The sequence below is a fragment of the Chironomus tepperi genome, unplaced genomic scaffold (genome assembly GCF_022539635.2).
Source record: "Chironomus tepperi strain 1889 unplaced genomic scaffold, CSIRO-AGI_Ctep_v1 contig_9, whole genome shotgun sequence".
Taxonomy (NCBI): Eukaryota; Metazoa; Arthropoda; class Insecta; order Diptera; family Chironomidae; genus Chironomus; species Chironomus tepperi.
The window spans coordinates 943,774-959,605 of NW_027226131.1; the positions used below are offsets into that span (position 1 = coordinate 943,774).

Below are 15,832 nucleotides of genomic sequence, written 5' to 3' on the forward strand. Positions count from 1 at the left end.
CTTAATTTATCCCAGCACACGACATTAAAAGTTTTGCAAGGAACATGGTATTTTTAAGCGGAAGTGAGAGACTGACTGACAACAAACACAAAAAATATAAAAAAAGAACTTTCAATTTAATGATAATAGGCTCTTGAGAATAATCTTGTGTCAACAGGTGTGATATCATGTTATAATTTTTGTTTATTTTTTTCGTACATCCAGGAAAGCTCGAAACAGTCCCGGTTGTGGAATATACGGAGAGATCGCAAGAAAAACAAGAATCTCGTCATGTACAACTCGTACGAGAATATGGATTTCATCCAAGATCGAAAGTGCAAGTTGTGGATGGTAGCTTATTGCCTCGAAAATTCGAACCATTTCCGAGCCATATGTATGGAAAACCCCTTGAAGAAATCGATCAATTTATATACGAGGAAGTAAGTAAACAAGTAACAAAAAAAAAATTTTTTTCTTCCCATATTTACTTCTTCCTACTCACTCATTGTATCATATACACACACATATTGATCGCCAGAACACTTGGCTATTGACTTGAATGAGTATCTATGTCAATTGATTCATTTTCAAAACATATACATTTATTGATACGACATATGTCTATATGTTTCAATTCAACAGCAGCAAAGGGAAAATAATATATATTAGTTGTGCCTCAAAGGCACTTGAACGTTTGAAGAACAAAAGAAGAAAACTTTTTATGAAATGTACTTTTTTTGCTTAATATTACTCAATGAAACGCTATTTGTCTTTCTATTTCACCATCATTCACATTTTGAGCTTTTTTATGTGTCGAGTTTTGCTTCAACCACTTCAAAAGAATGTTTTTCGTGCTTTAATCTATAAAGTAGCTTTTAACGGTTATTATGAATTTGAAAGGGTAAAATTACATTTTAACGGACATTTCAAATTCAAACTGAACTGAAATGAATTGAACAAATTTTACTTTCTGAACAAATCCAATTTAAATTTGTCCGTTGACGACACTTCAAAAATGTCAATAATTTATGTCAGTTCCACCTGAATTAAACATAAAACATCCCTACGAAAAGAATTATATCTATAAATATCCACAAAAATACCACAAACAAAGCGACATAAAAAAAAGGTAAAAATATCTTTCATTCATTTGAAGTCAAAGTGAAGTAAGCAGAACAGCGCATAAGCGTTGCATGATTGCGCTAAAAAAGCACAAACGTCACTGTTGTAGACGCACATAAAAAATGTATACATATACGTTGTTCCTTTTTCATACCAACAATATTCCAACTTACATTACAACAATGTAGAGGATTTTCTAGAAAATAAAAAAAAGGCAACAACAGAACTGGATGAAAAGTAAAAAGCAAATCAAAATGCGTTAACTTTTTAATGCATCATAAAATTCCTTCTTTTCATCCACCACTAATTCATATTATGTGCGGTCAAAAAAGCCAACATCGTGAAATAACTTCTTTTTAAATACTTTTTTCCTTCCCATCATATTTCGGGAGGAGGAAACGAAGCAAAAATGGTGCTCGGACGGAAAATAAAGCGAGAAGTGTGAATGTACAGAAAATATATATATACTTTTTTATCCCTAAAGCAGTGCTGGTGTATAAAAGCACGCGACGGCGAAATCAAATAAAGCATGTATATACCTACATACTTTATGACGTCACTGTAGAAATGCCATTTCCTTTTAACTGTGTATAATTATAAATATTGGAGTTAATACACGAACATTATTTATCATTCATAACGCGTTTTTCAGTCCAGCATAAAGCTACAAAGTAAACGAGAGAGGCGTCGTTATGTTAAAATCATCATTTAAAGTATTTTCGCTATGCCTTGACTTTATGATATGTATATAAATATATGATATAAAAGCGTATTAAGCTCTTGTCACATAAAAGAAGAGAGAAAATGAGCACAAGAGAAGAGTAGAGGCTCTACTCAAACTAATGGCAAAAGCGTTTTGAACATGAAATGTGCGAAAATGAGCAAAAAAAACTCATGGATTTCCTATTCTTATCACAGATTCTACTGCTTTTCACGCAAACTTTGTTCTTTCCTGAAAGTATTTTAATACCTATATAATCATTATATTGTCGAAAATTAAACACATTTATGATTTATAGCTTTTTTGGAATTTGCTGTGTGAGAACATTTTATTCTTCATTCAATTCTGGATCTCAATTTGACAATTAAAATTAACTTCCTCGAACGTCGAAAGCGATGTTGCAGATCCACAGCACTTCTTAAAACTTAAATGCTGGCTGGTGATATTCACTTTCAGTCTGAAAATAGTTGAGAAATAGACGAAATGAAACATTAGACATTTTAACCTTACTTTTTTTTTCATCATACATTTTTGTTGATGAATGCTTGTTTAATTTAATCTTATCTTACTTACCACATTTTATTTGGATCTTGCACGCATCTTTCGGCGTTTACGCTTCAACCTACGCATTCTCTTTTTACGCCACTAAAATTAAATGAATTAAAAGAAATTATTAGTTAAAGTTGAATTAAATTTTTCTCATCAAAATTGTTTACAATCTTTTTCACATTTAAATGCTTCCGATTTAACCTTTGAATATCCGCATTATTATTATAATAATGCAAATATCTTAGCTAAAATCCACATTTCTCGATATTCAAAAACGTGAAAAAAATGTCCGACACAAGGTTTTTGCAAAGCACATGTAGATGAAAATTTTCAAAGTAATTTTCACTTTAATTACAATAAACTTTACAAAAACTTGATGATAATCCTTTAGTTCTATTAACTATTAAGTTAATTAGAGTATTATAACTTACCTTGGCTCTCATTTTCCTCTGATTTTTGAATTGATCGCTAAAATGCGACTAGACAAGCCAAAAGTTCAAGTGAAAAGAACGAATAATCGACAAGACCAAACGAAGTCGATGATGAGTGGAAAAATCTAGTACAATTTTTATTGGAACTGCCTTATTCAAATATTTTTTTGTCCGTTATTTTTTTTCAGACATTTTGTGTAGTATCAAAACGATTTCAAAAGAATTATATTCACCGATTTACTGGAACCAAAAGTTTATTTCTATTTCCGCCATGGAACACATTAAGAAGGATATGCGTATTTATAGCGACAAATCAGTTTTTCGACTATCTTGTTATGGCCACTATTTTATGTAATTGCGTTTTTCTTGCTATGAGCGAAACAATAGAAGAAGCCGAGTAAGTATATTACTAAATTTGCTGTTGATATGAGCATGCAAAGGAAATTGTTCCTTGAAGAAAAATAACGGTTGCTGAGAATTTTGAAATTTATTCCCGCAAAATTTTATTTCGTTTACAACAACAAAAATGTGAAAATTAAAAATTGTAAAATTTAGCATTAAATCTTGTTATAGCAGACTTGAGATGTTACTAGAAATATAGATACGGATGTATATTAATTAGAAATGTTAATTAAAGCATGCAATGGTATGTATTGAGATAGATATTCAGAAATTAAATTTTCTCAAATTTTAAAGTACTAGAATAATAAGTGCGCATAATAAATTTCAAAAATATTATCGACCGTTAAATTATCTAGATTTCTTTAGCAAAACTCGTATCAACTGTAATTAATAAGAAAATCGTAATTCATTTAATAATCTTAATTCTATTTCTATAGATTTTTCTTCTTGGCAATCTATACAATAGAAATGTGCATTAAAATAGTTGCTAAAGGCTTCGTACTCAATAAGTATACATATTTAAGAAATCCATGGAACTGGCTGGATTTCCTTGTAATAGCCAGCGGATATGCCACAATAGGACTAGACGTTGGAAATCTTGCTGGTTTGAGAACGTTTCGTGTTTTGAGAGCTTTGAAAACTGTTTCAATAATGCCCGGCCTAAAAACTATCATCAATGCACTTTTACATTCATTCAAACAATTGGCTGAAGTCATGACACTCACAATATTTTGTTTAATGGTCTTCGCTCTGTTTGCTCTACAGGTGAGTTAATTGTGCACTTGTTTATGTGATTTATGCTGGTTTTTGAATATATTTATGAATAATTTGGTCACATTGGATCTAGTAGTAGTAAGAAGAACAATTTATAGATCATGACCGGCAACAAGTTTATGAATCGCTAGCCTTCATCATCAGAATTAAATAACTCATTGGAATTGATAACAGAATTCATTTGAATCTGAGAGTTAAATATTTAATCCTAGGATTTAATTTAAAACTCAGGATTAAAAATCCAATTATCAGAAATTGTCAGCTATGCGCTTCAGACGCTCAATTTCAGTGTCATTGCCATCCATTTGCTATGCTAAAACTTTATTCTAATTTCTTCTTCTTTCTTCTGTTTTTATTTTCTTTCTGCATGTCTGTCTGCAACTCATCATCATACTCCATGATTTGGCCAGGTCTACATGGGTGAGTTAAGAAATAAATGTGTATTAAATCATCCGAGCTGGTGGACAAATGTAACATATGAAGATTGGTATGAGTGGATAAGCAATTCATCAAATTGGGTTTATAGAGATGACATGCCAATGCTATGTGGCAATTTAACGGGTGCACAGCATTGTATGGCGGATTATACGTGTTTACGCGTCGGCGAAAATCCAAATCATGGCTATACAAGTTTTGATAACTTTATGTGGAGCATGTTAACAACATTTCAATTGATAACATTAGATTATTGGGAGAATACGTATAACATGATTATAGCAACATGCGGTCCAATGAGTGTTACTTTTTTTACGATCGTCGTATTTTTTGGTTCATTTTATTTAATTAATTTAATGTTAGCTGTTGTGGCGTTAAGTTATGAAGAAGAAGCTGAGATAACCCAAGAAGAAAGACGAAAGGATTTAATTGATCATCGCGATGACTCGACATTTAGCTTTGATCCAACACATTTGAATTTAAAACAGTTGAATAAGCAAGCGAGTAAAAAGTTTGATACACGACGTAATATATTAATGGCATCGTATTCGAGGAAGAAAACGCGACGAAGGAAGAAAGGCAAAGAGGGAAAGGCACCAAATAATAAATCAATTTCAAGTGGCAACAATAATAACAATAGTAATAGTGAAAATGTAGATGATAATAAATCGATTGATACAAATAAATCTGCAACACCCAGTCCCAATCCTAGTCCGAGACATAGTAATACAACCGTAACAGAGACTGTCGTGCGGCCTCCACAAACGTTAGCGTTACAAAAAACGCGAGGATTACTACAACAAGCTCAGGTAATTTATGATTATCATTTTATGCGTGATTATTATTAATAATTTATATATATACATCCCCTATACCCATCCCCATATAGCTCAATCAACTTCAACAGCAACATCAAGCGACTGATGACAATGAAAATTCAAATACCCTTCATCCGTTACGAGGTCAATTGCTTTCGAGTCGTCAGGCAAGTTCAAATCGGGATTCATCATTAGATGATTCTGGCGTGGTTGATGATCACGAGGACAATCAAGAACCAGAGCCAGAACCAGATAATCAACAGCACCAAAGTAGTAATATGGAGGTGAGCAATGCTTATTATGAAGGACTGACTGAAATGACAGAGACATATTAATAATATGTGACATTGCAGAATTTTTTTATGTCAATGAGCTTCCGTTAAATAAGAAAAGGGTAAAATAATTACAAAATATTTTGAAAGCTTAATTTTACTATAGGGTAAAGTTATTCTGTTTGCGGTAATTTAAAGGATTAATTTACCATAATTATAATCTCAGAATTTGATGTGTATGTCACCAATTTTCCTTCTTGCTGTTGGCATGTGTGTCGTATTATATTATTTTTTTGTAGGCATTATTGTGTGACGTTGCTTGATGTTATTTGGTATTAGAAACATAACTTTTGATACTTTATCGGAATATTATGGATTGTTGAAATTAATTGTTTTATTAGGCAGATGAGAGGTTTGATTATGTAATTTTGAGAAGGTTATGATTAAAAGTTTGGAAGTGCTTTTACGCACGACAGTTGGTTTATGAGAGATTTGGTTGATTTTTCCCGTGTAAAATTTTTTGACAAAATATGATTTTAACGGATTTTTAAAATTCATACGTTTAGCGGTTTTGTAAGTTTTGAAAAAGAAATGTTCAATGGCTTTGCAAATTTTGTAAATTAAATCTCAAATTTGAATGTTTTTTCACAATTTTGGGGTTGCTTATGAAAAGAAAACGAGTTTGATGCAGTAAAATATCAAAGAATTAGGCCGTGAGCGACTGTGTTACGTGATATCATCTTTCTAACTTTTGAACTTTTTCAACGGTTTTGTAAATTTTGAAAATTATAGCAAGTTTTATAGGAAATAAATTCAAATTATTTTTTAACGGAAATTCAATGTCAAAAGCTGACAAAGCATATTCTAAGGACCTGCCAGAACCAGTTGACTGTCATTTCATTTTCAAATGACTTGATAAATTTTTCAAGAAGCACGAATATGAATAATTTATTTTTTTATTTTCTTCCTTCTTTTTTTTTTTATTCTACCGTCAACAGGTAACTTTGGCACTATCACCAAAAGAAGTAAAGATAATTAAATGCAACGGTAATAATTTAAATCGTAATAAGAAAAAGCACGATGTTTATGCATTACATCCTGATTATTTGTCGCAATCAATAGTTGTCATAGGTGTGTTTCATCCCCCATAAACCACTAAAAACACTGAAATTCATGCTACTTCCTTTCATTTTTTTAAATCTTAGTATTTACTCTTATTACTTCTCATGATTGTAAATATTGAATTTCAGTATTTAACTATAATTTATTTTTTATGGTTGTATTATGTATTACTATCCATAATCATAAACAGTAACAACAGAACAAAAACCAACTAACTTACATACTTTATGTAAAACGTAAAAAAATGTATATCCTGACCAATTTTATCTTGACATTTTTTAATTTAATTTATTCCAGATGATCTCCCTGATGATCGAAACTGTGAATGTTGTGTTCATTGTTGTTTTAAATATGAAACCTGGCTATCATTTCAAAATAGTTTATATGAAGTCGTTAAAGATCCATTATTTGAATTATTTATTACCTTATGTATTGTTTTAAATACTACTTTCCTTGCGCTCGAACATCATGGCATGAGCGAGACCGTTAGATCTGTGTTAGATATAGGAAATAAGGTGAAGCTAAAATGATTATATTATTTTAGCCTATGATTTATGATTTTATTAATTCTTTCGTTTCTTTATTGCTACTTTTTATAGGTTTTCACACTAGTCTTCACGCTCGAATGCTTTATGAAAGTCATAGCACTTTCAAAAGAATTTTTTCTGTGTGGCTGGAATATATTCGATTTATGTATCGTAACAGCGAGTATTATGGATCTTATTTTCGAACTAGTCGATGGTTTAAGCGTATTACGAGGTCTTAGATTGGTAAGTAATGGATTTCTGAACTTTTCTTTTTCATAGAAAAAATGAGCTTTTTTAACGGTTGAAATTTATTTGAATTTTACTTATTCAGCGCTTTTCAGCTGAATTCAGATTTTGTGAATTATTTTTGAAATCTTCACATAAAATCAGATTTATTCGGTTTTTTTTCTACCTTACACTGATGAATTACATCACATGAACTTTAAATGCTTAGTCACCAATTTAAAAAGCAAGTTACAAAGCTATTAAACGACCTTTTAAATTTCATAAAAATTGCTGTTGTGTCGTTTCAAACCAAAACACTCAGAACAATACAACAGCTAATTAATTCAAATAAATCTCAAAAAAACCGTTGAAAGCTTTCTTCTATGAAAATTAATTTTAATGAATTCCATAAAGCATAACGCCACAATATTAATCATGTCCTTTTTCTTCTTATTCCTTTCATTCCATTAAATCACATAAACATAGTTAAGAGTTTTAAAATTAGCACAATCATGGGTTACAATGAGAGTTCTTCTTAGTATTATTCTATCAACAATTGGTGCTTTAGGAAATTTGACATTCATTTTGGTGATTGTCATTTACATTTTTGCCGTAATAGGCATGCAGCTATTTGGCAAGGATTATACCCGAGAGAAATTCTATCCTGACCCGGTGCCGCGTTGGAATTTTAATGACTTTTTTCATTCATTCATGATGATATTTCGAATTTTATGTGGTGAATGGATTGAGCCATTATGGGATTGCATGAGAGCAGAGGAAGCTGTGAGTATAAAAATATATATTCAGATAATTAATTAAAAGAGTTGTGTCCTGAATGAATTGAAACATTTTTCATATTTTTATTAAAATTCACAGAGCGGCTCGAAAAGTTCATGCTTTGCAATATTTCTTCCGGCATTAGTGATGGGAAACTTTATGGTATTGAATTTGTTCTTGGCTCTTTTGCTCAATAGTTTCAATTCCGAGGAATTAAAATCACGTAAAGAAGAAGTTGGCGATGAAGGACGATTAGCAAAAAGCTTTGAGCGGATCAGATCAATAGTCCGTAAAGGACGTTTCCGTAAACAGGATTCAAATGATCCAGGCGAAACAAAGCTTGAGAAATTAGTACATGAGATAATATTGAAGCAACATCATAAGCAAATTCCGGAAGTAAAAGGAATTCTCGCAGATCCAATGAGAATGCAAATTAAAGAATATTGTTGCGTCTCACCGCCATACCAATTACAGCAACATCAACAACCCCTACCAATATATTCAAAAAGTTATCAGGAATCACTTAATCGACCTGTTTCAGTGTGTGATATACAGGAAGTAAATTTAAATATTGTAAATACTATATCGGGTAGTCAAGAGACAGTAACAGAAATGGATGATCAGCAATTGCCAGATGATAAGATGAGAGTTAGAACTAATAATAAAAATGGGATACTTCATCAAATGTCTTCCGGTTTTGGTACTCAGCAGAGTAAGGATGAGCCATTTGAGCAACAATATGATGCTGTTGAGTTAAGGGGTGGAGTCGCGCTTGGTCCAACAACAATAATAAAAACGAAAGGGATACCTCAACATATAATACAACAAAAGAGACAATCGTGTCCAATGCCAAGACAACCACAAAATAATTATTCACAAGCGCAAAATGCAATCGATACAAATAGCAATAGTAGTAGTTGTACATTTAGTGAACAAATTAGTAAACAACTAAAGCGATTATCTAGCAATCAATCTATTAATACATTATCTTTAGACCAAGATGAATTCTTAAATCACTTAAATCACGTAAATTTAAAAGATGAACTTTTGAACTGCGATAAAAAAGAGCTTTTTCAATTTTTGAGAGATGAGAAATTATTTGATAGTTTTTACAATGAACCGGTATCTTCTTCTGTTCCAGAGCCAAATAATAAAAATGACACAAATAATAGTAATAATAACAATAACCGAAAGTCTGTACATATACAAGATGAAATTGAATTGGTAAAGAGTCCCGTTCGTCAATTTCATGATTGCGAGAAACTTCCATCAGTCACAAAAATGTCGGAGATTGATCAAGCGACTGGAAAGCCATGGCATTGTCTCGTATCATATGTTGATGATATAACAGTTGGTGGTCGACGAAATTCGCAAGGCGAATACAATGATCCAACAAATTATCCCGGTTTTGGACGTAATAAGACAAATAAAGTTCCAAATGATTGCTTTCCACGACAATGTTACGATAAATGTCCATGCTGGGATGAATGGATTAAATCAAAAATTGGACAAAAGTGGCAAAATATTCGTACACAAGTTCTTCAAGTCGTCGACACACCAACATTTGAATGGGTCATTTTATTTCTCATTTTTGCTTCATCAATCACGCTTTGTTTTGAGGATATTCATCTAGATAAGAATAAGGAATTAAAGCGAGTTCTTTATTGGACGAATCTCTTCTTTTGCTGCATTTTTGTCGCTGAGATGCTGTTGAAATGGCTTGCTAACGGATTTACTAAATATTTCTCGAGTTTTTGGACAATATTGGACTTTATCATCGTTTTTGTGAGTATAGCTTAATGTTTTCTACTAACTAAATGGGTAATGTGCAATATTTAGTTTTTAACGGTTTCTTGAAATTCAAAATTTTCGAGTTTCAAATATGAACTGAAATGAAATGAACTCAAAGATTACTGAATGAACTCATTTATTTTGAAAATAATTTATTCAAATTTCATCATAATTAGCAACTTTCCAGTCATAAAAAGTAGTTTGTAGGCATAAATATTCATTCATTAATAACTCATGACCATTTTCTGACATTTTAATTCCTTATTTAAAGAGAATTTTTAATATCACATAAATCATCCAGTTAAACATCCAGAGCAAGATTAAAGCTCTTTAAAAAATCTCTAAATTAATGCCAAAATTCAATAGAACCCACATTGTACACAGAAAAGTGTGCTAAAACGATTACCATTTACCCAATAAAAAGAAAATAACAATAATAATCTAATTCTAATTTAATGTATTCCATTCCAACTTTTCTTTTTGTTGTGTATATTTCTCATTTAAGGTTTCCGTATTCTCATTGCTCATCGAAGAGAATGAAAATTTAAAAGTATTAAGATCTTTACGAACTTTAAGAGCTCTCCGACCACTTCGGGCGATATCAAGATGGCAAGGAATGCGTATTGTTGTAAATGCTCTAATGTATGCCATACCATCCATCTTTAATGTCCTACTTGTTTGTTTAGTCTTTTGGCTAATCTTTTCAATTATGGGAGTTCAATTTTTTGGCGGTAAATTTTTTAAATGCAAGGATGAGGATGGCGAAGTTCTACCAATATCTGTGGTTAATGATAAATGGCAATGCTTAAGCTTAAATTATACATGGATTAATTCAAAAATTACATTCGATCACGTCGGTATGGGATACTTGGCACTATTTCAAATAGCAACATTCGAAGGATGGTAAGCTATACAAACAATAAACTTTTTTATTGATAATCCATTAATATATCTAAATATTTAAATAGGATGGAAGTAATGGCAGATGCTGTCGATAGTCGTGGTGTTGATCTCCAACCTTCGAGAGAAGCCAGTCTTTATGCTTACATTTATTTCGTAATCTTCATCATTTGTGGCTCATTCTTTACCCTCAACCTATTCATAGGAGTTATCATTGATAATTTTAATATGCTAAAGAAAAAGGTATAAGAAATAGTTTGTGTAACTTTTAAATCCTTCAAGAAAGAAAAAGGAAAAGTTTTTCGATAGGTTTAAAAATATCTGAGATTAAAAGAAGGTAGAATTTAGTGAAGAATTCAGAGTTATAGCTTGATAGAGATATTAAAGCGCATCTTTTGAATATATGAAATTAACGGTTTTGTAAAATTTGAATTTCTAAACCTTACAACAGAGATGTAAAATCAACAATTTTGTAAGATTTACATATCAAAACCTTTCAACAGCAATGTAAAATCTACAATTTTATAGGATTTACATATTAAAACCTTATAACAGCAATTCAAAAATAACGGTTTTGTAGCATTTGAATTCAAAATTAACGATCTTTCATGATTTGAAATTGAAAACACTACAAATTTTATGGAATTTTAAAACATTTGTAAGGTTTTCAAGCATTTTCTCGAAAACAAATTTTGCTCTGCTTGCTTTCTGACACAAAAACGTAGAAAATCTTAAAGGTCAGTGCGTAACACAGCCAGTCACTCAAGTTAATCGTTATAGTCCATTGTGGTACAAATGATGCGTTATAAAAATATCTTAAGGATCGAAAACTTTTCCTTACAAAAAACTTTGCATTATGCCTGAGAAAAAAGTCTTTTACAAAAATGTTGTTCATTTTTTTCATTCTTGTGGTTACAGTACGAAGGAGGCATCTTGGAAATGTTTCTGACACCATCACAAAAGAGCTATTATTGTGCGATGAAGAAACTTGGAAGAAAGAAACCCCAAAAAGTTATCAAAAGACCTTTAAATCATATTATGGCTATGTTTTATGATCTAGCCAATTCTCGAAGGTTTGAAATTGCCATATTTGTTCTAATTTTCCTAAATATGCTGAGCATGGGAATAGAACATTATAATCAACCGCATGCCATATTCTTCATACTCGAAGTAAGCAATGCATTCTTTACAACGGTTTTTGGATTGGAATGTATTGTTAAAATTGTTGGTAAGGCACAAATTCAATAATGTCTATTTTGTGATTCATAATGTTTATTGAGCCGCAACTATTAAATCATGTTTTTAGGGCTTCGTCATCATTATTTTACTGTGCCATGGAATCTATTCGATTTTCTCCTCGTTCTTGCATCTATTTTTGGCATTTTAATGGAAGATATCATGATCGATTTACCCATATCACCTACACTTTTACGCGTTGTTCGTGTGTTCAGGATCGGAAGAATATTACGATTAATAAAAGCAGCAAAAGGAATTCGAAAGCTTCTTTTTGCACTTGTTGTATCACTTCCAGCACTTTTTAACATTGGTGCATTACTTGCTCTTCTACTCTTTGTGTATGCCATCTTAGGTATGTCACTATTCGGGCATGTTAAAAAGCAAGGTGCTCTCAGCGAAATGGTCAACTTTGAGACATTTAGCAGTAGCATGCAGCTTTTATTTCGGTAAAAATTTATTTCTTTGGATATTAATGTCAAATGAAAGAAAAAAATCAATGCTGATTTATTGCCTATTTCCTACAGATTGATGACATCGGCAGGATGGAATGATGTTTTGGAATCATTAATGATTCAACCGCCTGATTGTGACCTTCATAAGGACGGAACATCAAATGGAGATTGTGGACATCCGCTTCTTGCCATTACGTATTTCACGTCGTTCATCATTATAAGTATGTCGAAATGATTCTGGAGATGATAATAATAGGAACGAAATGTCTTTCGAAATGGCAAAAAGCTTATTTTTCAAAGCTTTCGATTTAATATTAAATCTAAGGATTTAATTTAACTCGAAAGTTTAATCCTAGGATTTATTTTAACTCTAATCCTAGGATTGTGTATCCCAATATTCCCAATATTCTGCAGTCAACAGACATCAATTCCATAGCATATCACTAACTGATCTCTCATTTTAGGCTACATGATTGTCATCAACATGTATATCGCCATTATTTTGGAGAATTTCAATCAAGCACATCAGGAAGAGGAAGTTGGAATAGTTGAAGACGATTTAGAAATGTTCTATATCAGATGGTCTAAGTATGATCCACACGCATCACAATTCATATCATTTTCGCAACTATCAGATTTTATTGCATCTTTAGATCCACCTTTAGGAAGTAATGTCCTTGTTATGTCCAATTTTTATGAATTTTTCACTAATTTATTTAATTCTTTTTTAGTTCCAAAACCTAATACCTTAGCACTAGTTTCTTTTAATCTTCCAATATCAAAAGGAAATAAGATTCATTGTTTAGACATTTTACATGCACTAGTAAAGCATGTCTTAGGTCATGTTGATGAAAGTGATACATTTAAACAATTACAAGATCAAATGGATGTAAAGTTTAAGAAGCAATTCCCAACACGTAAAGAATTGGAAATTGTATCGTCAACACGCATTTGGAAGCGACAGGAAAGAGCAGCAAAAACTATTCAGCTTGGATGGAAGGAATATTTGAGGTAAATTGCTTGATGTTCTGGATGATTTACATTAAATTAATGTTTGAACTTAATTGCAGACTAAAGAGAGAACGGGATAGGTCGCCAATGTCTGGTGATGAAGATCAAACGCAAACATCAAGTCCTGGATGGCAAAGTAAATTGTCAGCGCTCAATTTCCTTCATTTACAGGTATTTTCTGTACTCAAAATTTTCCTAAATGGAATCAACTAAATGTTCCCGTCAATTTTAGATCCATCGACGATGCTCAAGAACTTCAAGCCGTTGTTCAAGTCGTAAATCTTCCAGAGCTTCTGGCGATTCGGATATGAGTGAATTAGCAGGTCCGTGGCTGAATCTGCCAATTCTCGTTGCTGGAACATCTGATCTTGTAAAAAATAATCCAAATGATCCTGACGGAAAGAAGTAAGCATTGAATTTTCTATAAAGTAAGCAGTAAGGCTTAATTGACATCCATTTTATAGGGATTTTGCTGCACCACCCGAAGGTAGACAACAACGTAGAAAAAGTATTTATAATTTCTTCCTTGGTCGACAAGATGCCGTTGACGATCACTTAACATCTCCATCTGTACATAAAAAAGTAAATAAGCCAAATGAGGCAGCATTGCCTGATAGTAAAGAAAGTCTTACGTCGCCACCCACGAAGAGTAAACGTGCAACGAGTTTCATTAAGAAAAAGCCGAGACTTGAGAGAGGTCTTTCGGACCATAGTGTGCTGCGACTTAATCGAAATGCTAATTTAGGTATATACTTGCTGGAATTTAATTTTTGTACATTTACTGACTTTTTTTTCCCATTTTAGATCCTGATAGTGCAATGAATTCTGATGTCAGTATTTTAGTTACGGATGCCTCTCCGGAAGTTCCAAACTGTCCAAATATTAATTCCAATCAAACGCTCATTCATCATGTTATAGTGCATCGTGAAAGTGAAGAATATCACGAATTAGAAGAAGTTGTAACTGACCAGCCAAGTATGTTGATCAAGATTGTGTAGCTTTGTATTGATAGAGGGTCGTTCACAAATTGGGGATGTGAATTATTTTAGAAATCTGTAATTAAATGAATTGTCATTTAACGAAATTTTGAAATTCAAATTTTAACCGATTTTGGAAATTTGAAATTGAATTTTAGATTAACTGTTTTTTGAAATTCAAATTTTGAATCGGTTTTTTTGGAACATTGAAATTTCAAAAAATCATTTAACGACTTTTCATTAATTTGAATTTTAACGGTATTTGACAATCAAAGGGAAACATTTCTTAAATTTGTGGACGACCGTCTTGAAATTAGACTGTAAATAATATTCTATTAAATTCAAATGACTAAAGAATTGTTCAAATCTATACCTAGGACCTTCAAAAGACTCAACAACCCCAGATAATACACAATTACAGCTACATCATCCGATAGTAACAATTTGTGTTGATTCACCAAAAGACGAGGAACAACGATCGATTGCTCAAACACCCGATATCGAGAAAATAATATTAGAAAGATCAACACTTGCCGCAGAAAGTTCAAATGTAGTAAATGAATCAGGCACTTGCCATAATGTAGATGAGCCAATAGATATAAATCTGGCAAGTACATGCGATACATCAAAAGTGATCTATGATTACTAAAATTATTAAAGGAACTATTAAAGAAAAAAAAATTGTTATATCTTTTTTAAGTAAGTAATTTAGTCAATAAGTTCGTAATCTCAAAAAAAAGACAAAAAAAAGAAAGAAAAAAAATCAATCAAAATTTTCATCAGCCAGCACCACACAAAAAATGGAGATAAAAAAGCGAAAAAAAAAAAATAATTAAATTTCTTTGGAATTTAAAAAAGTTAACAAGAATTAAATAATGTTGGTTGATAATAATTATTAATGACAAACATTGAGGAACAACTTTTTTTAGGAGAAAAGCTAATTTTTAAGTTTTAAAGAATGTAAAGTTTCACATTTATTTATTTCCGGTGCTGCTGTTGCGTTTGTAAAATTTTTCCCAACCTTAATTCCAAATATTTTGTTCCTTTCCTTTTTCTAGTCGCTAGAATTTAACACGATTATTTGTAAGCATGTTTATTGACTTTTATGAGATTTAACATTTTTTAATTTTGTTTAAAAAAAAGTAACAAGTACGTAGTGATAGAAAAATAAAATCGAAATTTGCATTGGCCTTAAGAAGAATCTTAACATTTCAAAAAAAAAGAAGTAGTTCGTATCAGAAAAAAAGTAAGGAAAAAACTAATAATTTTTTGTTTTTGAAGTAAAATTACTATAAAAAATCTTCAAAATTT

General features: G+C 31.5%; 1 protein-coding gene and 1 long non-coding RNA gene across 4 annotated transcripts; one reads left to right on the forward strand and one right to left on the reverse strand.

The window, feature by feature from the left end:
* Positions 1-231: 231 nt before the first annotated feature.
* LOC139086308 (sodium channel protein 60E-like) lies at positions 232-15,587 on the forward strand. Of its 3 annotated transcripts, none has more exons than XM_070634729.1 (22): positions 232-419; positions 2,991-3,199; positions 3,642-3,969; positions 4,389-5,222; positions 5,303-5,515; positions 6,502-6,634; positions 6,923-7,140; positions 7,225-7,395; positions 7,864-8,160; positions 8,254-9,939; positions 10,451-10,848; positions 10,914-11,088; positions 11,764-12,073; positions 12,152-12,527; positions 12,606-12,754; positions 12,998-13,201; positions 13,265-13,544; positions 13,604-13,715; positions 13,777-13,949; positions 14,009-14,289; positions 14,349-14,519; positions 14,899-15,587. In XM_070634729.1, the coding sequence occupies exons 1-22, from the start codon at positions 372-374 to the stop codon at positions 15,168-15,170; spliced, it is 7,038 nt and encodes a 2,345-aa protein (XP_070490830.1). In that variant the 5' UTR covers positions 232-371; the 3' UTR covers positions 15,171-15,587. The 3 variants fall into 3 exon arrangements, with proteins under 3 accessions (XP_070490830.1, XP_070490836.1, XP_070490843.1); XM_070634735.1 differs by having other exon boundaries at positions 6,502-6,550; XM_070634742.1 differs by lacking the exon at positions 232-419 and adding an exon at positions 1,052-1,108.
* Positions 2,114-2,922, reverse strand: LOC139086463 (uncharacterized). The gene is made up of 3 exons (XR_011544019.1): positions 2,803-2,922; positions 2,396-2,467; positions 2,114-2,279 (listed from the first exon to the last, which is right to left on the reverse strand). It is a non-coding gene; the product is annotated as an uncharacterized lncRNA (long non-coding RNA).
* Positions 15,588-15,832: the final 245 nt, after the last annotated feature.

What these genes read in the sequence shown, in the direction of transcription:
- LOC139086308 (XM_070634729.1), top strand. Translation starts at nt 372, where the DNA reads ATGTATGGAAAACCCCTTGAAGAAATCGATCAATTTATATACGAGGAA. An exon ending in AGCATGCAGCTTTTATTTCG is followed by an intron (nt 12,528 to 12,605) that starts GTAAAAATTTAT and finishes TATTTCCTACAG; the next exon opens with ATTGATGACATCGGCAGGAT. An exon ending in TTTAGATCCACCTTTAGGAA is followed by an intron (nt 13,202 to 13,264) that starts GTAATGTCCTTG and finishes ATTCTTTTTTAG; the next exon opens with TTCCAAAACCTAATACCTTA.